At 37.9% G+C, this 23,898-nt stretch overlaps 1 protein-coding gene across 11 annotated transcripts in view; it reads right to left on the reverse strand.

Annotated features, from left to right (window-relative positions):
• The window catches only part of pum2 (pumilio RNA-binding family member 2), a 59,406-nt gene extending 37,104 nt beyond the window's left edge, over nucleotides 1-22,302 (reverse strand). For 5 of the 11 annotated variants that reach the window (XM_079583544.1, XM_079583550.1, XM_079583545.1 and 2 more), the window contains exons 1-4: nucleotides 22,077-22,260; nucleotides 20,438-20,804; nucleotides 10,296-10,364; nucleotides 9,990-10,095 (exon numbers count right to left, since the gene is read on the reverse strand). In XM_079583544.1, coding sequence (XP_079439670.1) covers nucleotides 9,990-10,095; nucleotides 10,296-10,364; nucleotides 20,438-20,791 — 529 coding nt within the window. In that variant the 5' untranslated portion in view covers nucleotides 20,792-20,804; nucleotides 22,077-22,260. Of the gene's footprint in view, nucleotides 1-9,989; nucleotides 10,096-10,295; nucleotides 10,365-20,437; nucleotides 20,805-21,813; nucleotides 22,007-22,076 lie in introns of those variants that run through there. The other 6 variants (XM_079583547.1, XM_079583541.1, XM_079583546.1 and 3 more) reach the window with 6 other exon arrangements.
• Nucleotides 22,303-23,898: the final 1,596 nt, after the last annotated feature.

The following is a 23,898-nucleotide window of genomic DNA, read 5'->3' on the forward strand; positions in this document are numbered from 1 at the left end:
TATCAGTGGATTGCTCGGAATTTTGGGATTATTATGATGCTAATGTCACCGCTCTATCTGAAAAACTGACTGACTCTCTCACGAGTGATGGGCTTGACACACGTGGGGACAAACGACTGCGACAGGCGAAACTCGACGGTGAAAGTGACTTATTGTTACAGTATGTGTTCCAATTTCAGCGCCACTATCAGAGCTCTGTTCACAATGACATGCAATGGCTTTTGTGTGTGTATCTGACCCTGCTGCTGAGTAAAATTAAACACAAAACACAACTTCAAAAAAGCCCCTGTAAAACGCATTACATTATAATCTACATCGCTTTAACACAGATGAAGTTAAGTTAACAGAGTTAACTTTTTTAACTAACTAGCCCCGCCCAGTGGAGTTACTACGTCACAACTCCAGTCTATTTTAGACGGCATTTTAGCGTCTGCTACTGATTCACAGTCATTTGAATGTAGAAATACTCAGAAATACAACTTTGAGCTTATTTTTCTCAAGATATGTTCTCCAACATCAGAAAAATGCCACAAGAACATGTTAACACCTAGAAAAACATGATTTTCATCGGAGTGGGTCTTTAAAGGTTCTGTGGTAAAGCTAGCCATGACCAAGTAAAAATTTACAGAATTAAATTGCTGTAATCAGAAATTTACTGTAAAATCAATGCAGGCCGGGACATTTTCTTACAAATTAGAGAACCAACAGCAAAATTAAGCTATCACAGTAATGAACTGTTGTTGTTTTACTGTGAATTCACATTATAAAGTCATCACTTCATCACTTTATAGGACATGCCACTGTAAACAAATATTATTGTTCATCACTGTAATTGTTTTGAAATCACCATTATGGTAATGAGTGTTCTATTTCCTTGGGGTCTTGGACCTTGTACAGTATTCGGAAAGTATTCACAGCGCTTCACTTTTTCCACATTTTGTTACATTAAAACCTTATTCCAAAATGGATTAAATTCATTATTTTCCTAAAAATTCTACAAACAATAGGCCTACCCCATAATTTGCAAATTAAAAAGAAAAGAAAAAGAAATCACATGCACATAAGTATTCACAGCCTTTGCTCAATACTGTGTTGAAGCACCTTTGGCACCAATTACAGCCTCAAGTCTTTTTGAGTATGATGCTACAAGATTGGCACACCTATTTTTGGGCCGTTTTCTCTCATTCTTCTTTGCAGTTCCATCAGGTTGGATGGGGAGCGTCGGTGCACAGCCATTTTCAGATCTCTCCAGAGATGTTTAATCGGGTTCAAGTCTGGGCTCTGGCTGGGCTACTCAAGGACATTCACAGAGTTGGCCCATAGCCACTCCTTTGTTATCTTGGCTGTGTGCTTAGGGTCGCGGTCCCGTTGGAAGATGAACATTCACCCCAGTCTGAGGTCCAGAGCGCTCTGGAGCAGGTTTTCATCAAGGATGTCTCTCTCTACATTGCTGCATTCATCTTTCCCTCGATCCTGACTAATCTCCCAGTTCCTGCTGCTGAAAAATATCCCCACAGCATGATGCTGCCACCACCATGCTTCACTGTAGGATTGGTATTGGCCAGGTGATGAGCGGTGGCTGGTTTCCTCCAGACATGACGCTTGATATTCAGGCCAAAGAGTTCAATCTGTGTTCCATCAGACCAGAGAATTTTGTTTCTCATGGTCAGTCCTTCAGAAGCCTTTTGGCAAATTCCAGGCAGGCTGTCATGTGTCTTTTACTGAGGAGTGGCTTCTGTCACTCTACCATACAGGCCTGCTTGGTGGAGTGCTGCAGAGATGGTTGTTCTTCTGGAAGGTTCTCCTCTCTCCACAGAGAAACGATGGAGCGCTGTCTGAGTGACCATCAGGTTCTTGGTCCTTCTCCCCGATCGCTCAGTGTGGCCGGGCGGCCAGCTCTAGGAAGAGTAGCTCCCAGCCCTACTATTTCTGCAGTGTGTGTATATATACATATCCTCTAATATGGCCACCAGCAGCTAATCAAATTTTGATTTCGAATTAAAATAAAAAAAATCGATTCACCCGACTATAGCAATTTTTTTGTTTACGATTTCAAAATAGATTTTTTTAAATTCCAGAATCGATATTAATACAAATTAAATTGCTTTATTTTTGTCCTTGCTTATAGAAGAGGTTTACAGAAGTTAGCCACTTTTGTTCCAATGTGTCGTTATGAATGTTTAGTGACGTAATATCCTAAGTGGACACGTGAAAGCGACATGAGACTGAATGCACTGAAAAGCCTCCGCGCTACTCATGCTAAGAGAGAGATAAGACAATAGATTCACGATTCATTGTTAAAAGACTGATCTCGATTCAAACACCCTCACGATCTTCCAATTCGTCTGTCTATTAAACCCTTTACAAAATCATATCGCAACATTCCAATCTGTGTTGCCGCTGACCCAGAGTATGGGTCAGCTTAAGCCAGTTACTTTATGTAACTTCAAAATCTGTTTACTGTTATTTTCCTGATTATCACTGTAAAGATGATTTGAAACAATCCGTATTGTATAAAGCGTCTATATAAATAAAGGTGACTAATTGATTTTGCAAAAAAATAATGATTGATGGTTTCAAGAAATGTGTCTTAACAATTGTGAAAAACTGTGAAGCATGATTCTCATGAATGAAGGATGCAGCTTTCTTCTCTTAAATGTTTAGTTTTAATTAATTTAATTTGAAGTAAAATGTTAATTAAATAATATCCAGATAAAACAAAAATATCAGTTTCCTACATAAATTAGGTGCCTTTTTACAATGTTATTGTTGTTCACCCAAAAATGACAATTCTGTCATTTAATTCCCTCATGTCATTCCAAAGTGTATGACTTTTCATTTTCATAATTCACACTGTATGAAAAGATGAAAGTATCATTTTAAAATGAAAAATTATGTTCTGCAGGGTAGCTGCACACTTTTTAAAGTCAAATTTAAGGCTTTTTAAGACCTTTTTAAGACCTGAAGTGTTTATCACAGGTTCGCGTTTAAAGTCTGTGTAGAGAGAACGGTGTCGTCTTAGCGGCCCCTAATTTAATAACAAATTATCCTTTAGACAGAAGTGAATTAATCAAAACTAACTTTAGCTGGAAAATAACATTATTCAAGAACCGCAATAAAGCCAAAACAATCTGTTACCTTAAATTATACGTTTATCTCTGTAAAGAAGCTTTGAAACAATCTACATTGTTAAAAGCGCTATATAAATGAAGATGACTTGACTTGACTGAAGAAATCAAAATGAATACTGTACATTTGGAGTGCACAATATTGAAAAAAAATATCTCTCGATATTTTCAGTTTTGTTGATAATAATTAGATGATATTTTACTGATTGTGTTTTTGTACTGGTACCATGGCTGGTTAGGCCTGTTGTTGACAGCTGACTCACAAAGTTATTCATATTTTTCATATTCCATGCAGTGGTCAGTTCACAGCAGTGACAGAAATGGCAAAAAGCAACCATATACTCCTTATAGAAGTTTGAGATCCAGTGACCTATTAATCCCACATTCCAGACTCAAACGTAGAGGGGATCGAGCGTTTTCTGTGGTTGGGCCACGGTTGTGGAACAATCTGAATTAGAAATTAAGGTAGCCCCTTCCTTGACCACTTTTAAGTCTCTACAAACAAACTAGTTTTCCATGGCATAATTTTTTTTTCATTAATTGTAATTGTTAATTAACTTTTTTAACTGTGTTTTAGCTGTGTAGTTTGTTTACCTTTTTCCTTCCTTTTGAACCTCAGTACAGCACTTTGGTCAGTCGTGTGGCTGTTGTATAAGTGCTATACAAATAAACTAAACTTGACAGAAATTAACATTTTTAATAAGGGGCAATATTTGCCACCTTAAATTGATTTCCAGGGGCATTTTCACCTATATATGTTTTTTTTTCTAAACTTATTTAAAGGTATGCATCACCTTTTATGTCCAATTCTAACATTCAAATTAAATGTTATTAGAATAACAACAGTACCACTGTTGCCAGTCAAATTAAATCAATAATCCAAAATATTTATATTAAATTATTTCTAATTTTAACCATTTTAATTAAAGGGTACTTTAAATATGAAATTAAACCCGCCCTAGGTGGCGGCATGTCACTGGCTTAAGTGAGTTGAGGGAGTCATTCATTCAACAGATTTGTTCAAACAGCTGATTCATTCAAGGAAAAATAAGTAATTGATCCGCGTTTTGAACAATTTTAACGATTCAATGAACAGTCAAAAAATCTTCACTGTCTGTTGCATTGAGACTCTGCTACCATTTCATTTTGAAATTCTCGCCTGCAAAATAAAGGGAAAACAAACAATATTTACAATATTGTGTTTTTGTGTCTAAAAAGTAACTCACAATGTTAACTTATTGTTAATTTAACTGTTGTATGAAATAAATATCACATTTGCAATTATGCACATGAAAACGGGATTCTTTCTCATGTGATATTTTAATAACAACATAATATGATATAAATATAAGACAAAAAACTTATTTGGGGACATACCTATAACTGCACTGACATATCACGCAGTGAAAGCAAGCACGAGAGACATGCGATGTCAGCTCACAGTGCCTCGTACATAGTTAAAACAATGATTACAATATCATCATAGACGATACATATCACACATTCCTAACCACATAAAGAATGAACCTACAAAAACTGACATTTACCATCTTCTTCTTCTCTCCTCTCGCGTGCAGGAGACAGACGTAGACTAACATAATTGAAAAAAAATATTATATATATATATATATACACTATCTAATATACTGCCGCGAATGTCACGTGAACAAGCAAATCCACAAAGACAGAATAATAAAAAAGAATATGTACGCCAATTAGATAGTTTTAATTTGGAAAGCATTTAGATACGTCAAAGTGTCATAAGTATTTATTCATAAGTAAAAATAAGACTTTAAGACTTATGGCCTTAAATTTTAAAAATCTAATTTAAGACATTTTAAGGATCCGCGGGGACCCTGTTCTGGAATGCTGTCAATGTTCACTTTGATGTGCACAATAATTAAATGGCCTCCTTATATCATTTGTATATCGGGAGCCCTTTTGGAAAGACATTTAAATTTACCTTGAAAAAAGCTAGCAGAAAGTAGTTGTCAGAATCATCCTCAAACTTGAACCACAATATTTATCTTTATTTCAAATATGTTTAAAGCCTCTCAAATGCTTAGATGCAAATTAGCTTGTATAGCTCACTCTGAGACAACAACTGTGTTGTGATGGTCCCCATTAAACAAATAAACTAAACTTTCAAGAGAAATACTAGGATTTCTGAGTTTTTTTATTTTAAAGTATATCCTTAAAAAAAGGTAGTCACTTTTCAGTATATTTGATCTTATCAGTATATTAAACTGTTCCTGTGCTGCTATGAGCAATAATTTGACAAGTAAATATCAAGTGTCTGCTTTCAACAAGACCAGGATTATGGCTGTGGGCCAAAGGGTTCAAGAGATGCAGCCATTCATTTTGTTTATATAATTTTCAGCTTGTTAAAGGGATAGTTCACCCAAAAATGAAAACTCTGTCAGTAATTAGTAATTACTGACCCTCATGTTGTTCCAACCCCGTAAGACCCCGTTCATCTTCGGGACACAATTTAAGATATTTTTGATTAAATCTGAAAGTTATTAAAGACATTGTTAAAATAGTCCAAGTGACTACAGTGGCTCAACCATATGTTTATCAAGTGACGAGAATACTTTTTGTGCGCAAAAAACAAACAAAACTAACGACTTTATTCCACTATTCATTATATTCTCCGTGGGCCTGAGTGTGTTTACGTAGTATATCTGCGCAGCGCTTCTGTGTTGCACGTCACCACGTAGGCTCACTATTGGCCGACGCTGGTCATGTGTGTGATGCGTGTGACGTACAACACAGAAGCGCTCTGCATATCATATATATATATATATATATATATATATATATATATAACAGTTTTTTCTCTAACTAAATAGTGAAATGCTTGTGAAGTGATCTCTCAGAGCAGCTCTAGAGACAAAGTTTATGTGCTCATGTCCTCATATAGCGAGATGGCAAACACTGAAAACCCAAGCATTGCGTGCACTTTAGTGTGTAGTTAACGAAACTGCACCATTCATTCACAGACACGCATACTTCATATTTAAATAGTCTTTTTTGCTGTCTAGGTATAGGCATGGGCAGAGGTGGGCCGAGCCCACCCAAACGTTTGCCTTGCCCACCCAATCAGAATTTAGGAACGGAGAGTTTTGATCTGTTTTTACGATTTGTGGATTGATTAAAAGCAATCTGAGGTGGGTTCTGTGCTAAAAGGTTTGATGAAGGGCTGTAGAATGCCCCAAACAACCACAAAAATAACACAGAAATTACATTATCATTTAATTTATTAACTGAAAGTAATGGAGCAGCTACTCGCGCGCTTCAGTCTGTAGCAGAAAAGCAGAGGCTAACGAACACACGAAAACAGGCAGAAATGTTTGCGTGCAAGGTGTAAATTACAAGGAGTTGTATCTTCGCGAATATGTATCTTCATCTTTACTTAAATATTAATATACATCTGATTTTATTTTTGATTCATACCAAGTTGAAATTAGCTAGAAAACCTAATTTAAAAACTCATTTAAAATGTGAATTTATTGCATTGGATGAAGCAAGAATATAATGTAAGTGTTTAAAATGAATATTCAGTTGAAATCGTGCAAACTTTGGCTTGTTGTTAATGCTGTTAAACTGAATATATGAGGCAAACTGCTTAAATAAGAGGGCTGAAATAAGAATGCACTGTTCATCTTTCAGTCAGTTAGGGGCCATTCAGATAGAACGTAATTTTGCGGTTAAAAACACGTTTTTAAATTATTTTAACTTGAGTACCGCATTTTAGAAAGCAGCGTCATAGAAGTATGGAAGCGAGATGCGACGCAACAGTCAAACCTGTTTAGGGTGGTTTTTAACCCACACCTAAATAAAAGCCCACCCAGGATATCTGCCGGCACACCCAGTGGTGTAGTCTACGTGATACGCAGGTATACGCCGTATACCCACTAGGAAATGCCAAGTATTTCCGTATACCCACTAAAAAAAGCGTGAGGATACGTAACAACTTCGTTTTGTGACAGAACTTTTACACTTTCATTCATAAATTCACCGCGTCTGTGTTTGCAATGGACACAGATCAAATCGCGTGAATATTAAAAACTCAAAGAGACTGCAGTTGTTCAACGCGTCTCTGGGAATGAGCGCTCAATGTGTGCTCTACTACACACACACACTGAAGCGCGCGTGCTTGTGTCAGCGCTTCACTGTAGCTATGAGGACATGATGTAGCTACACATGACACATGAACATCACAGAGCTGCTATGAGAGTCACTTCATGAGAGTGTCACCATTTCATTTGATAAAACTATCGTCATTCATTCGTATCACACACACAGAAACTGTTATGTCTTTACGACAACCTGTCAAAATAAAAGTTCGGTATAAACTCAAAGAAATTATGAAAGAAATTGCACAGTAAAATGTAGGCTACTGTAAAATAATAATAACGATGAAATCTATTAAAACTTATTTTAAAAAGGAATATCACACAAGTTTTCATACATGTTTTAATTTAAACAGTAAACTTGCCAAAACAATAACACCATTTTCTTTCAAAAGCACCATTTCTAAAAGTAAATTTGTATTTGTGCCTATAATGTTTTTTTAAATTATTATTATTGTCAGCTGATAAAACCTGTGCTTCAGGGACCATATTCATATAACATCTAAGGCTAAATGTAGAAAATCAGTCCAGTCTCCTCAGCTGTAAATGCCATTGGCTGTTAAAGTCTTGTGTTGCTTATAATAAATTGACATGTTGATAACACTTAGTCTCATAATGCTCTCAATTACATGTCGTTGCATACTGTATGCATTAGTGAGTGTGGTGGTGCTTATGGGGTGAAGAGACGGGTCAGGCGGGGGGGGGGGGGGGGGGGGGGGGTCACAGTAGACTCACAGTATACTCACTACAAAAAACTAGACTACACCACTGGGCACACCCTTTCATAGGTGCCTAGAATCAGGCCTGTTTGCAGTTTAATATTAAAGGTCCCATGATATGGGGTTATTATATTATTTTATAATGTTTCCTGGGTTGCCCTTATAATGTTAGTATGTTTTTTAGATAGAAAATAGTCATAATTTAGAAACAAAAGGCATTTTTCCTAGCCCAGTTTTAGCCTCTGATTTGAACGCTCTGTTTGAAGGGCGTTAGTCTGCGAAGTCTGTGTGAGACTTCGGTGTAACCGGCCACTGCTGTGATTGGCTGACATGCTTGCATATGAAATAGCAACTTATTACATGTGAAACTCTCTCGAATACTTTTACTACAGTTATTATACGTTTTTACTATTACAGCTATCGAGATTAACAAATCGTCAGAAGTTTTTAAAGTATTTAGATCTATTCCCATCACATAAAATGTTGCCGTGATGAGCATTGGGCAAGCAGATGAGTCTGTTGTTGATCGCGAGAATGAAGATCTTATCATTGCAACGCAGTTTCTGCACTGTCTCTGCTGTCACCAATGCAAACACGATGATGTAAATACAGTAAGAGCTTCATGTGCAGTGTAACGTGCGTCATTGATTTCATAACGAGTTTGGCAAGTGTCCAGATAAACTCGATCGCGGTGTGTCCATGAGAAAATGAGCTAGGAAGTATAGGAACGCGTGCGCGCGATTCCTACAAAGATTGTTCTTTGATCGCTTTCTGTATATAATTTATTCACAATTTAAATACGATTATTTTCATCCTACTAAAAGAAACGATGTGAAGTTTATATTTTAGTCACTGGCTTGACTTACTGAGGCATAAACAGCTGTATTGAACGATTTGAGAGAAAGATTACCTGTCTGAACTTGAACAATTACACATCAGAAAGTGTTGCTTGGTAACGTTAGCTCGATCGATTTATTTTCAGACGTTCGTCGAAGCCACCTCTATGACCCAAGTTGAGGAAACAGTCGTCGGTGAAATGTGTGCCGCAGACATGCAAAACTTTGGGGAGTTGTGTCGGCGCATTTCCAGAGAAAATGAAATGAATCCACTGGTTCTTCTGGGGCTTGGATGAAGGAACTAAAAAAAGGCTTCGGTGTTCATTTGTACATCCAATTATTGAGCAATTATTATGCTTCACTCGCTCAAAAGCCATGATATCTCCCGTGGACAAACTAAAATCGCACGCACGCGTTCCTACTTCCTAGCTCATTTTCTCATGCGGGAAATATTCTCTGGGCGGGAAAAGCAGAGAAAGGGGAGGTAACATTTCCTCCGTATGACGTCATACGGAGGAGATTCAAGATCAGCCCGATTGAGCTTCCACTTTTTCAAAGGCAGAGAAAGATAGCAAAAGCTCGATTTACACCGATTGAAATTTCTAGAAATTTGGGGACCATATAAAGGCTAGGGGAACTCATATTAATGTTAAAAAACCTCAAAAAGTGAAAATTTCATGTCATGGGACCTTTAACAGACACTAATCTATATCGCAATTTGATTGTGTACAGTCCTACTTTAGATTTTTTCATCCAAAATTTGCAAAATTCTGTGACATTCTGTGTTATACAGTAAATTAAATTTTTACGACTGGATTCCATCTTTTCACGTTTTTGGCATCACGGAAACCATAGGGCCCTAATTCACCCACACATTTATAGTTCATGTATACGGCACGCAAACAAGGGCATGAAAATGGTTAGGTACACATTTTCACACACTAAAATTTTTTTCCAATCAATAACTATTTGGGGAAAATAAATTATAGGCAAATAACATACGTTACAAATATTTAGTACACCATTGGCATTAACTATATAGTAAGCCTTGCTTGAAACAATTTTCTCCAATTTCATTTTGGTATGAATGTTTAACTCATGATGTATGTATGCAAGTATGATCTCATGATCAAACAATTATGTAGCATGTAGCATTTCAAAAGAACTTACGGGAAGAACCCCAGGCATTTTCTCTCCATTCTTCACCCAGCAACATCCCTTTACGTCCATCTTTTGCCAATTCATCCGATTCCCACAATTTTTTTGCAGGAAGTAGCTGCAAAAAGGGTCAATGTGGCAATCACTTTTTGCAAAGTATATGCAAACAACAACAACAGGTAAAAATCTAACAAGTGGAGTTGAAATACGTTAAAGGATTACAAGGAAATCAACACTTTTGATACTGGTCAAAAAAGATTCAAAAGAACTATTAGACTCAGAATTACAACTGGCTTTTTAAAAACTCTGATCACATACCTCACCCATTCCACGAGACTCCAGAGCCAAGGCTTGAAAGTCATAATTCATCTCATCCACAGCACGCACCTAGATAAAGCACATTTTATTTTCACCAGGATAGAGCCAGAATGAGCATCAAATACAAAAACGATACTCCCATAAGAGTGCAACTAAGAGTGAACCATGATTTGAGTCAAAAGTAAGTATGAAGTAGGGCTGCACAATATATCGAAATTATCGAAATAGCGCAAATGTATATACTGTATCGCAATATGCATATCGCAACAGCTTGCAATAACTGGGGTCATGAACAAAAGACAGATCACTCTTGGCTGAATAACTTTTGTAGCTTTAATAAGAATCAGGATATATTTAATTCATACAGTGAAAACGAAGCAGTGTTTAATTTTTACATTTGATTATTCAGTTTCTGTTGTTAAATAACCCTAATGTAGGCCTCCTGAAACCCTAAACCCAGTGGTTTACACTGATGTTAAAATAACACTTCTTATGCTACAGTAAAACACTGCTGGCTGTTTTCTTGTCACAAAAATAATGTGAAACACGTATGTAGGTTATATAATTTTCAATATATTTTAAAGATTATTTATGTTTCTTTTACACACTTTAAGCATTATCGTATCGCATATCGAATATCGCATAATTTATTGAGTTATCGCATATCGCATTTTACTTCAATATCGTGCAGCCCTAGTATTAAGTATTACCGGGATAAAATATATATTAAATGATTCTCAAAACTAAAGACAGACAGTGAAACAGTGAAAAACTTGTAGGGACAAAAAAAGAAGCAGCTCTTAACAAGAAAAACATGCAGCTTAAAAATTAAGACAAAATTTGTTTACAAAAGCGGTTCACTTGACTTTCATATATTTATGTACACAAATGAGGAGAAAAAATGTTTTTGAGCTGAGGACAAGATAAAATGTTGCAGGATTTGATTGTCCTGCTTCCTTTAAAAAAACAAAATAGTTATATAGAGTTAAGAGAATTTTGTTAAGAGTTGCTTTGTAAACTGAAATTGCATGTCTAAGAATAAGGCTATGTTCAGACTTCAGAATTTCTCTCAAAACAGACCTTTTCAGGCAGACTGCCCACATTATTAATTGCAAGTATCAAATAAGATTTGTGTGCCACAGACATAACCAACCTATATGCATGGGTTGCTTTGGCAACAACGTTGGTGTACCCACGGGCCACATGTGTGACAAGGGTTTCAAAACGAATGTAGAAAAATGTAGTCCAGACATCAGAAAAATCAGTCTATAAACGCATTTTATATTTTAGATGAGTGAAATAATAGGGCTGCCCCCTAATAGTAAACTAAACATTAGTTGACAAGAAGAGGCTTAATCGACCAAACTTTTATTAGTCTGTTAGTTGCAGAAAAAAAAAAAACTCAACGGGAAGTGGTGAAGTCACGCAGTCTCTGTGAGGGACAGATCGTAAACGGTGGTCCTTGTAGTAATTACCGTATGTCGGGCAGGAAATCAAAACGTTCACCTATCACCCAATGACCTCAAATATGGCTTTTTTGAAACATGCAAGTATTACCAACTTAATACTCTAACATTAACCTAGAAAAATATGTGCTATTATTAGGTGCAAATCCAAGTGTTTGTGCAGAATGTGGAAGCTAAAGTATTTGCGCTTACTGCATGACATGGAGGCGCTGGCACAATAACTTGCATTTTTTTCTGATAACAACAGAAAAAAATTAAAATACTACATTTTAAAGATTATTGTAATACATCAATCAAAACTGTAAATGGTATACTTTTGTTTGTGTGAACTATTTTGTAAAATAAAGAAAACAAACAGGATGTGCTTTGTCGTCTCGGTCTCCGTGAACTGGAGAGCATCACAAATGCAAATGAAAAACCAATTAGAATAGAAAAAAAATACTTTCCATATGAAAGGTGCATTTCTCTCCAAAATCACATGTATACACTATACTGTGTAGATGGCGAGTCAGCATTGTCAGCTACATCTTTGCAGTAGACACTGACTCAGAAAACACTAGTTTATAAACAATTAAACTGTCTCCTTGCTATATTTTAACCGCATTTTCATAATCATTACTTATGCCGGCATAAAGCTTTTATGCAAAGCTTTATGCATGCACTTGAGCGTAGAATAGGCTATATGTTAAGCATATGTATATTAAATGCTCATTATGGTTCAGTATTCCCCCCAGCATATATTTAAGTAATTCAATTAATAAACGTGCGATTAGATGACTAATGGCTTGAATGAATGATTACAAGTCGACTAGAAAAATCTTTAGTCATGGGCAACCCTAGGAAACAAAAACGTTTTTTGGACGTGACAAAAACGTTTTTGGGAGACAATGTTTTGTAGACTTTTTGTGTATTACAATGCACAAACCAGAAGCAACAATATACATCGAATGGAGAAGGATTGGCTCTCCTCATAACATAAAATATCCATTATTTCAATTTTCGTTTTCGCAGGGGAAAAAACAGTTACAGATGTGACATCTCTCCGTTACGTACGTAACCGTTCTGAAAGTGGAATTAATCCGACTATAGAAAGGAGTATAATGCTTTAAAACCTTTAAAAGAGACCTCTAGTGGGTATTTAAAAAAATAAAAATAACTTTGACCTCTCAGTTAATCGAATTAAAACTGAAATTGTACTGCAACTGTTTATGTATTTTCATGCCAACTTTCATGATGTCAAATGTAACCAGTGTGGGACTCGCATTAATATAAATCTACACCAGTCTACATCAGAGACGGATGCGGTTGTAACCATAGACTGTAAAAAAATATGGACGTAGTGTCCGTGACGTCACCCATAGGTTTCTGAAGAGCATTTTTGAAGCCTAAAGTGGGCGGAGCCGGCCGTCGCCATCTTGGCCTCGCGTCACCGCTCGTCACTCCCGGATAACAGAATATGGGCAAAGAGGCGGAGCTGAGGAGCCTGGCTATCTGAAACCACGCCCACCTAGCGCGACGTTAGCTCCATGGTTAGCGCAGGCTTGGGAGCTAATGCTATATGCTACTCACAGTACCAAGTCTGCGACTGCACAGGGGCTCGCGCTAAAGTGACACTGACAGTTGATGATTAAAATCAGAATGCCAATTAAAAGGTCCTGTTTTTGCCCTTCGAAATATTATAATAGTTAAAAGACATAGCTACAACAAGTGAGACTGTGTATCGTGATTCTGTACAGCTATTCTGCTAGTTGAAAATGTATTATGCAGTACCTTTACAATATTACTCCGAGAGTGTGTGTGTGTGTGTGTGTGTGTGTGTGTGTGTGTGTGTGTGTGTGTGTGTGTGTGTGTGTGTGTGTGTCCGTGATTATGTGCATACATGTCAGTCACTCTTTTATTACAGTCTCTGGTCCATCAGCGCGGCATCGCTCGTCAAGTTCGTAGAGAGCTTTATTATTCAGACCATTTTAAATTCTGATTTTGGCCGCATCTCAATTCTCAAATGGGTCAAAACATAGATATATTACCTATGAAGTTTAAGTAAATGCGCAAGAAATACGCGCTCATTCAAGGATGTGCATTTATTGCATGGACGGAGAAACACAGACACCTGCAGGATTTCATCTGACGGCACATAAGCATGTTATAATCTGTTCAATAGCAACGGTACCGCAGAACGAGTGTAGCCTTTATATCTATAGACGCTTTTAAATCTGAAAACTCCAAAAAGCAACGAAATTGTCAGGCATCCATTAGTGCATGTTCACCGAGGAAAACAACTGGAATACAGCGCTGGTTCTCTCGAACGATACTCGACGACAACGGCGGAATCCAAAGGTGTGGGCGAAGTAATGGGTGTATTAAATTATATGAAATAATCCCGAAAAAAAGCACAAACACGACAGAGATGGCAAGTTCAGCAGCTGGAATTTGCCGAGGTGAAGTGACGGCTAACCGGCTAGCATTTACATCAGCGGGAATCCACCTGTCACTCAAAAGTGGACACACCCTTAATTTTGCAGAACTTTAAATATTAATCAACTAAACGGGTGAGTTATAAAAAAATTCACCCCCCTCACAGTTGTTATGAAGGGCAAAATTAGCTGTATAGACCAAAGCCACAGAGAGAACCTGGCTGTAAACATGTTTTTTTCTGCTGTAAAGTTGGGCATTTTAACATGGGGGAGATACAGATTTGACTCCCTTCTGCAGCCAGCCTCAAGCGGCCAGTTGATGAATTGCCGTTTAATTGACTTCCGTGTTGGTTTCAAGAGAGAGACGGGGAGGTTGCCGCTTGGTTGTAACCTAAAAATGTAAATGACCGATGCCGCTCCAATCAAGATCATTTAAAATGGGTGGCTGTCATAAAAACTTGTTTTATTGACATTTATTCATACATACATTAGATATTAAAGATACTTAACAGGTAACAAGTAACAATATTACCGCCAAATTAAAGAGCGTCAAAATTGAATTTATTGTTTATGTACAAGTCCTTTTTGTCAAGTTGAAACTTAAGTCTATTAAAATGCGACTCATGTGCAACCTGAGTCACTCATTTAAGTGCCTATCTCTGGTATCGGCCATATTTATTAGGGCTGTAACAATATGCGATAAGAGACCGAAATCGCGACACTCAGATGCGGTGTGAGAAGGCAGAATTGCGACACACCCCTTTCTACTCCCAGAGTTATCCTTCCCGTCTAGATCCAATGCTACCACATCTTTATATTACTATTAGTATTTTTTTTAAGTTAACATTATAAAATACGTAGACCTACACCACAAAACTAGTTGAAGATAAATTCTTTAATTTTACCTGTAACAGCCGTTTCACAACGCAAGCGTCAGCAACGTGTGAGTAGCGCACATTTTTTCCGGCGTGCATATTAATCAATGAGTGCATTCACACCGGTGTTGTGCCGACTTTCGACCCTCGTCAAATTATTACCTCCCTAGCATTGGTAGGTTTAGGATTAGTTGTGGGGGAGGGGTTAGGATTAGGGGTGGGGTTAGGATTAGGCAATCAGGTACTGACTTCAACAAGGGGGTAATCATTTTGCAGGGGGTCAAAATTCGGCACAACACCGGGAGTAGGAGAAGCGCGTGAGCGTCAAGCAAGACCAGCAGTGAAGCGGTGTTACGGCGCATTTTTTCTATTTGTTCTATTTCACGCTCAATTAAAGTGAAATCACGCTTTTGATGGACGAAATGAATATGATTTCACACAAAAAGTGCCCAAAATACACAGAATAAACATATCTAGTGAGTTTTAACAAGAACTGGAGTAGGCCAATAAAATGAAGAAAATTAAGCCTCACAAATATTTATAAAAGATTTACCTGTAGGTTTTTTAAATGTTATTTAAAAAATATCTTTTTTTCTTTTTTTCTCTCTCCCACGACTGTTGACGGACACTGCCGTTTTAGACCAGACCTGAGTGAGCTGTACACACTCCACCATTGTTTCAACGCCGAAGCAGCTATAGAAAAGAATGACTCCCAAGCGTTGACATCTAAACCGCTGAAGACACAGTGACAGTGGATTAGTCTGTTTTTGAAGGGAATGAGCCCCCAATCTACCTAAATGCGTTTTTGTCTGCGCAAATCATTTTACACCAGACTGCTTTGTGAAAGAGGGTCAGTACAGAGCATTATTTTCTGACTTCGGGTAGAACTGAACACCGCTACTGAGAGTTTCTGTTCTAATATTATCATTCTGTGAGATGAGCTTGTCCTGACACCGGAGGGGGCTGGAAACACAGCAGCTCATTTGCAATTAAAGGGATACACAAAAACGGTGCGCTTTTGCTCACCGCCAAAAAGTGGCAATTTGAATATCTTGTAAAATATTTTTTTGCTAAAGCTTCACATACACATACTGGGGACATAAGAGACTTATTTTACATCTTGTAAAAAGGGGCATAATAGGTCCCCTTTAAATGAACAGAAGCAGTTGAGAAATAAAACGCTTGTGTACTAGCAGGGCCTAAAACCCAGTCTCAACATGGACTGCGTGTTCCCGGGGGTGGGGTTTATGTACATTTTAGACTTGCTGATGTCACTAAACCCAGAGGAATGTCGTGTAGTCCCTACCAGCCGTTTGTTTAAATCCTTAAAAAACAATTGCGTTAAAAGCAAATATCTCCCTTTGCTTTGAACTTTGAGCGTTGTAACTATGCAGATGTTGTTTATGCTCAAACAGCAACATTTCACACTAACTAAAGTTATGTCACCCGCGGTTACCCGCGATTACGGGTCATCCAAAAATATTTTAATTAACCTTTGTAATTTATATAGTACTAGACACAATTTTCTATGAAATACATAGGCCCAGGGATGGAAATTAGCACCAGCCACCAGCCAAATGCTGGTGATTTTGTGCTGTGGCTGGTAAACTCGCTTCACCTACCAGCCACTGTGGCAGGTAAATTAAAGTAGCATGCGGTTTCACCCGGACACTTTTAGAGGAGGCACATCTTGAGATTTTACCCTATGGAATAAACGGCTTAAGTATTGTAGATCTTGTAGTATTAATTTTTCACATGCAGTTACACATTGTCGGTTAAAAACAAGAAAGTGGCTGGTAAAAACTTTGAGTGGCTGGTAGATTTTGGAATCCACCAGCCACAGTGGCAGGTGGACAAAAAAGTTAATTTCCATCCCTGCATAGGCCTACGCTTTATTGTCTGAATAACTGGCGCGAAGATGACGAGCTCAGTCTGCAGGCAGAGATGAAAGTGGGAAATCCTTATTTATCTTTTGAATGTTGAGCGCGTTATTAACTTTTGTATAAAAGCTGACGCGGGACAAAATGCCCGATTTCCCAACACGCTGAACTGAGCAATGCCATTGTGCCATTTTAATAGGCTACTTTTAAACGCATATAGCTCAGTAATGTCAGTTTATGTATTTTCTGAGAGGGGGCGAGATTTTTGTTGGGAAAGTCAGGGGAGACACTTCGATTAGACTGGATAAACACATGCAGCATCTTAATTGTTAAGAAAATTAAACGAAATAAATGAATAAATAAATCAAGCCTTTATTACATAACACTAGGCTATATCATACAGCATTCAGAAAAATGCTGCACCCGCACCCCTAGTTCCTACGTCTATGGCTCAATGACGCTACTATGAGCTTTTACTAGCTACTTTTTAAAAATGCGGGTCAGGAAGCGGGTCGGGTACAATATTTTCTTTCTTTTTTTTTGTGGTCCGAGTTGCAGGCGGGTTAGTTGAAAACGTCGGTCGGGTGCGGGTTGTTTATACATTGACCCTCGCATCACTGATACCCATTGACTCCTATTATAAAGCTTGGAAGAGCCAGTATATTTTTAATATAACTGATATCGTCTGTATTCGTCTGAAAGAAGAACGTCATATACACCTAGGATGGTGTCAGGGTGAGTAAATCATGGGCTAATTTTCATTTTTGGGTGAACTATCCCTTTAAAGGTGACATAATATGGCCCTTTTCACAAGATGTAATATAAATCTATGGTGTCCCCAGAATGTGTCTGAAATTTTAGCTCAAATTTTGTGCTTTGCTTGAACTTTTGCCTTTGCTTTAGAACTTGCTTACACTTTTGTCGCTTGCGAAAACCAAATGTCGGTGCCGTGGGTGGAAACGAGCAGATTAAGGGGCAGTAATATTATTAAAAAAAATCCCCTTCCTACATCAGAAGGGAAGTCAAATCTGATCGGCTTATTTTTTGACATGCTTGCAGAGAAAGGCTTACCAACACAAAGTTACTGGGTTGACACTTTTCACGTTTTTTGGTTTGGTAGGTGCACCGGGCACCCGATTATAGCACTTAACCTTATGTCCCCTTTAAAGTGACAGCAGCCTAATAGCGGTCTGTTTTAATGTTAAGTCGTACTCTTGACTAAATAACTTTTGTAACTTTAATCATGATTAATGTATATTTAATTAATACAATGAAGAAAATATTTTACATTTGATTATTTCTGTACCTGAAAACTAGTGTCAGACCTACCTGAAAAGCACTTTATTTCATATGGATCTTTGTTGTTGTATTTATGTTGACCTGCTAAATGTTACATGGATCCAACCAATGTTCAATAGAAATGATTTGATGATGCAGCAATAAACTAGCTAGTAGCCTAGACATTAATGCACGCGTTTGTGAACTTTGTTTATTTAAATTTTAAAACAATCAAAACGCTAAGCTATTTTAATCACAAAAGTTAAAATACGAGATTAAGAAACAAATATTGGTATTGGAATCAGCCAATAATAGTTTGTTAAAATCGGTCTCAGCAGAAAAAAAAAAAAAAAATCCTATTGGTGCGTCCCTAAAATGAGCATTATTTGACATTTAAAAATAGTTTTGGCTATTTGTCAAAAGCAAATGACATCCTAAATATTTTTCCACCTGTTAATATAAACTACGCTGAGATACATCTGCAGCTATATTAAATGTTTATCATACACAATCCAAAAACATGGAGGTAAGCTCTCGCAATTGATCTTTCGTTCTCATTTAGGCTTTTCTATTTGAAAAGCCTAAATGAGAACGAAAGATCAATTGCGAGAAATGCGGCAAGAACATCTGCAGGCTAAATCTCCACAAAGTTCTCATTGATACTAGAATGTAATTTCTAAAATATTGTTATTATAATAAATTAATTTCTAAAATGTTATGATATGGTAAGACTGAAACAGATCACAGTATGCCACAGTATCAGTCATCAGCAATAGGTATACATGCATGCCGGTCATATCGATTAATACAAAATGCCTGTAACGGTCACATCCGTAACACATTATTATGGTTGTTCAGAGCAAAGAAGGTAAATAAGTTTTTAATCATAATAAAAAATGGACATAATTTGGCTTTGTACAGAAAGATTCTAGTTAATTGTATTAATAATTTTTAATCAAATTGAAAATGTTACGGACATGATGCAGCACTGAAGCATTCTGACTCACACCATAGATCTTGTCCTTATAAATCCAAAAATCATCGCTGTTAAAACAGAATAATAATAATTTTTTCAGACAGGTCTTTCTACAAAATGCTTACTGTAGTCAAAGTAAAAAAAAAAATGGGTGGCCTTTGATCTCTCTTTTGAAAACATGAAATATAGTTTTTCTATCAGTGCACACTGCACACCCCTTATATGTGGTGGATAAACATGCCTGATTTTCTTCAAATTTCTATTACAGCAGTAAAATACAGACCTAAATGCACAACTTAAATAGATTCGTTTTTTTTTTTTTTATGGTAATGTTTACATTTGCATGGAATTGCTCAGGTACATCATCTCGTTCTCCAAATAAGCGCCCTGTCGAGTCACGGAACAGAATTCCTCAGATGCACAAGAAAAACTCAGCGACGGTCGAGACAGGCATTTTAATGTTCTGTGCAATAGTTGTGGCCGAAATCTTTGGACATACCATTTGAATACTTCTGGAATAACGTTTTGACGTTATCGTTGTATGTCGTGTTACGCAAAAGACCATTTAAAATCAGCTTTGAGAGCAGCCAGACTAAGAGGCATTTGTAAAAAATCTAATTGGAAATCACTTTTTAAGCCACCTCCAAATGTGGTTTGAATCAGATTTGGGGGAAAAAGTGTTTTTTTTTGTTGTCCAGAATTTTAACAACCCATCTTGGATATGCAAAATAAAATAAAATCTGATTTCCGCTGTCAGTCTGAACATAGCCGTAAATCAAGAGGAGTATTACTAGAAGATTTGAAATACAGTCAAGCATTACCAATCACAAAACAAACCCTGACAAAGGTGGGGTTATGTATTAAATGGTTTACTTACTAAAAAAGAGAGAACAAAGTCATGAGAAAAACAAAACTATCAAATTTAAGTAGAAAATCAGCTGTTTGGTGGTTATTTTACAAAAAATATTTGACCACGGAATTTGGTTGATTGACCAATCACATCTGCACTGATTTTCTTTTTTTTAATATTAGGCTATATTTATAAGTTTACAGGTGACAACAAAATACTTCAAACAGCAACCCCAGTTTTTCAATATTTTAGTATGTTGGTGTTACATTTAATTAGAGAGCCCTGTGTCTTTGAGTCCATGTTCACACTCCCTCACATTTGGGTAGTTGAGCTCTTGCCATCATTAACTTAGAAAGTATCGAACAAGAGATTGTCCCTCTGCAAATGTATGATTCATTCATACCTGGTCAACATGGTTTCCATCACCAGTGGGCCAGCGGTGTTTGCCTGCAGTGCAGCCACCCAACTGCTCCCCAGGCTGCCTTTGAAAGAAATAGCCCACAGTGGCATCATCTTGGGAACGACCGCTCAGTGGAGGCTGAGGGGTGCCGGGGTTGGGATTGGCCACCCGGTCCATACCTGGCATAGGGTGAGCTCCTCCAGGTCCCTGCCCAGCACCTCCTACTGTGGCCAGAGAACCCCCCGCATGGACTCGGACCACTCCGGTCTCTGGCGCACCATTTGTGTGCAGCATCCCACCTCGCGTCTCCTGCCAGGCCACGTCATTCATACCTAAGATGCTGCATGGAATGCTCATTCCACGGAAAAACCTTCAGAAAAAGGGGCAGGGAAGTTAAATGCCATTTAAAAAGTGATTTTACCTTCATGGCATTAGATTAACCCAGATGAATGATAAATTTATTATTTGGAATACACAAACACGGTGAAACAAAACAGAGTGCGGAGTTCAAAATGTAGAAGACTTCCATCTTCCACGTAAAAACCTCCAAATACTATCCAAATATCATAAATTACATATAAATTAAATATAGTGTGATTTTCTGCATCTATGGTATACAAATATAAAATCTGTCCCCAACTAGGGTCCCCAAGTGAATCTTGGCCCCTTCCACCACTGAGTGTAAACTGCGTAAACACACACATAACAAAGCTAACGTTATTCAATTAAATTCAAACAAATAAAACAAAATAAACTGTCAGGAGAACAAAGCCGCACCATAATTTACTTAAGTCTTAATAAATGTGGCCACAAACTAAACCTCGTTTACTCCGTTTTTTAAAAGCAGCGTTTAAAAATATATATTACAGTAAATGCGTTTAAATAAAGACCTGAAATCACGCGTTTCTATGTGAATGTTTTGAGTGGACAGGAATAGCAGGATGCTAACGGCTAACACACTAATAATGGACGGTGGTACATTTAGCCATTGTGTTAGATGTCAAATTAAACACTGCTGCGGTTTCTTTTGGTTTTTAATGATTTTGCTGTGAGATTCTGAGACTAAAACATTTAGTCTCAGCAATGTTTTTATTTGATCGAGGTTGTCTGTTGTTTGTTAGCATCACAGGGCCCATGACTCCGCCAGCTAGCACGTCGCTAACAGTAAGCACGAGAGGGCTTGTTTTAAGTCTAATGCATTTCTACTTAAACATGTCTATTTAAATAGCGCCTTTGAATTGATAAGAGGCTATGAAAGTGAATAGAGAATCCAACTGCACGATAAAATAACCTGACAAGCACATTGAAGTCACAATGTGCTTGTGTTTCTGCTAGTGCGCGAGCCGCTTTGTTGATAAAACAACACACAGGCCTCTCACCTCTAAAAGTTAATTTTACAACCAATGAATCCAATAACCACCAGTAACAAACAATTATGGATCTCTAACCGTAGTCGTCACGGTTATGAACCCAACAGCTAACGTTAGGCAATTTCATGACAATTAATGTCATATAATAAACTCCCGTGTCGTTTCGCTGATAGACTCACAACACGGCCCCCTGCTTGAGCCCCTAAACAAAAGGGGCAACAATTGACATTCGCGGTCCAATATGTCCATCACATCTGCTCAAAGATACTCACGCGCGGTGTATATTGATGGTCAAGCCCGATGCTTCAATGTTGTGATGGACGCGGTGTTGTGTATAAGTTTAGTTTCCGTGGAGATGTGGTGCGTGTGTGTGTTTTAATGATTAGGTGTTGGAGGCGCTTGTATAGGAGTTTGGGAGGATTGGTGCCCTCCTCCCCTGTGCATTCTCTCTCTCTCTCTCTCTCTCTCTCTCTCTCTCTCTCTCTCTCTCTCTCTCTCTCTCTCTCTCTCTCTCTCTCTCTCTCTCTCTCTCACACACACACACACACACACACACACACACACACACACACACTCACACACACACACACACACACACACACACACACACACACACACACACACACACACACACACACACACACACACACACACACACACACACAATATCAGTGAGGACATTGCTTAATTATATTTGGTTAATTATATTTCCCATCACCTAACCCAACCCTACCCATCACAGAAATATGTGCAAAACACTAGATTTAAACAAAAACATGTTTTGACAGATTTACAAGCATTTTAGGACCAGAAAAATTTCCTCACTAGTTGGCTGTCATAATATTTCAATAAATGTGAGTTTGGCCCTCACAACAAGTATAGCTTAACCTGTAGGCTACAGCTAAAATAATAAATCCCTACATATTGTTGTACCATGACTAGAGGATGACTGTTTTTCCCGCAAAGTCCCTCACCCTTCCATTTCTACCATCTGATGGAGTTTGGGTTCCTTGCCACTAATAATAATAATACGTTTTATTTGTATTGCACTTTACACGTGAAGGTCACATCTCAAAGTGCTACAGGTGCAACGTACAAGTAAAAACACTAAAAAATAAAAACAGCTAAAAAAAACCAAAAACAGCAAGAAACTAAATTATGTTAAGAAAATGCAGTTAAAAATAAATAGGTCTTTAATTTATTTAAAAAAAACTCTGTGGCAGAGTTTCTCTCTATAGACTGTGGCACCCTCAGGTGGTTGGGGAGGGCATTCCACAGTCGAGGCGCAGTTCTTTGAGGTATTCACTATTGCCTTTGGCTTAGTTGGGGACTCTTGTTCAAAATGTCATACTATCATACTATTATTATATTTCTGCAGTATCCAGTATGTATACTGTGCGTAGTATACACATTTTCTGTATGGATGCAATACCCCGGATATAATTGCCAGGCAGCATCTGCTAATTACAACTCAAGAACACTAAAATCAGTGTTCAGAATGGCATACTTCCATACAACTCCTACTATATTGTAGTATGCAAGGTCTATTCTGTGAATAGTATTTGAATTTTCTGTATGCATGGAATTCCCCAGTTACCTAGTACATTGGCTGAAATCTGATGCTGAGGACACTGCATGGGATACTGATTCCCCAATTCATAGTAACGTAACTAAATCTAAGTTTCCTCCACTCCACATGGGACCAGGCTCTGTGGAGGAAGAAGAAACAGGGGTGGTGAGGTTTTAGAAGTGAGACATGGAAGGTGAAGTGAATTCTATAGTGAGAAGGGAGTTGCAGTTCGTATGTGACAGGGTTTACTTGACCAAGTAGGGCCCATGTGTTTTTGGGACTTAATTTTCTGCAGGGCAGGTGCAGCTTGATGTCCCTCGTTGAGAGCTATAGCTTCTGCCCAGGTTGGTAGGATGGAGCTTCGGTTCGCCAGGCATCGGCGTGACTCTTCTATCGGCCCAAGGCCCAATTTTGAAGATGATGGTGTGCAGTGCCCCAGACTCTCTCGCTTTCCCCCAATCAGAAATCCATGGCTGGAATATGCTGGAGGCTGATGGCCGAGCACACACTGAAACGGGGTCAGG

Source organism: Phoxinus phoxinus (genome assembly GCF_949152265.1).
Source record: "Phoxinus phoxinus genome assembly, chromosome: 16".
NCBI lineage: Eukaryota > Metazoa > Chordata > Actinopteri > Cypriniformes > Leuciscidae > Phoxinus > Phoxinus phoxinus.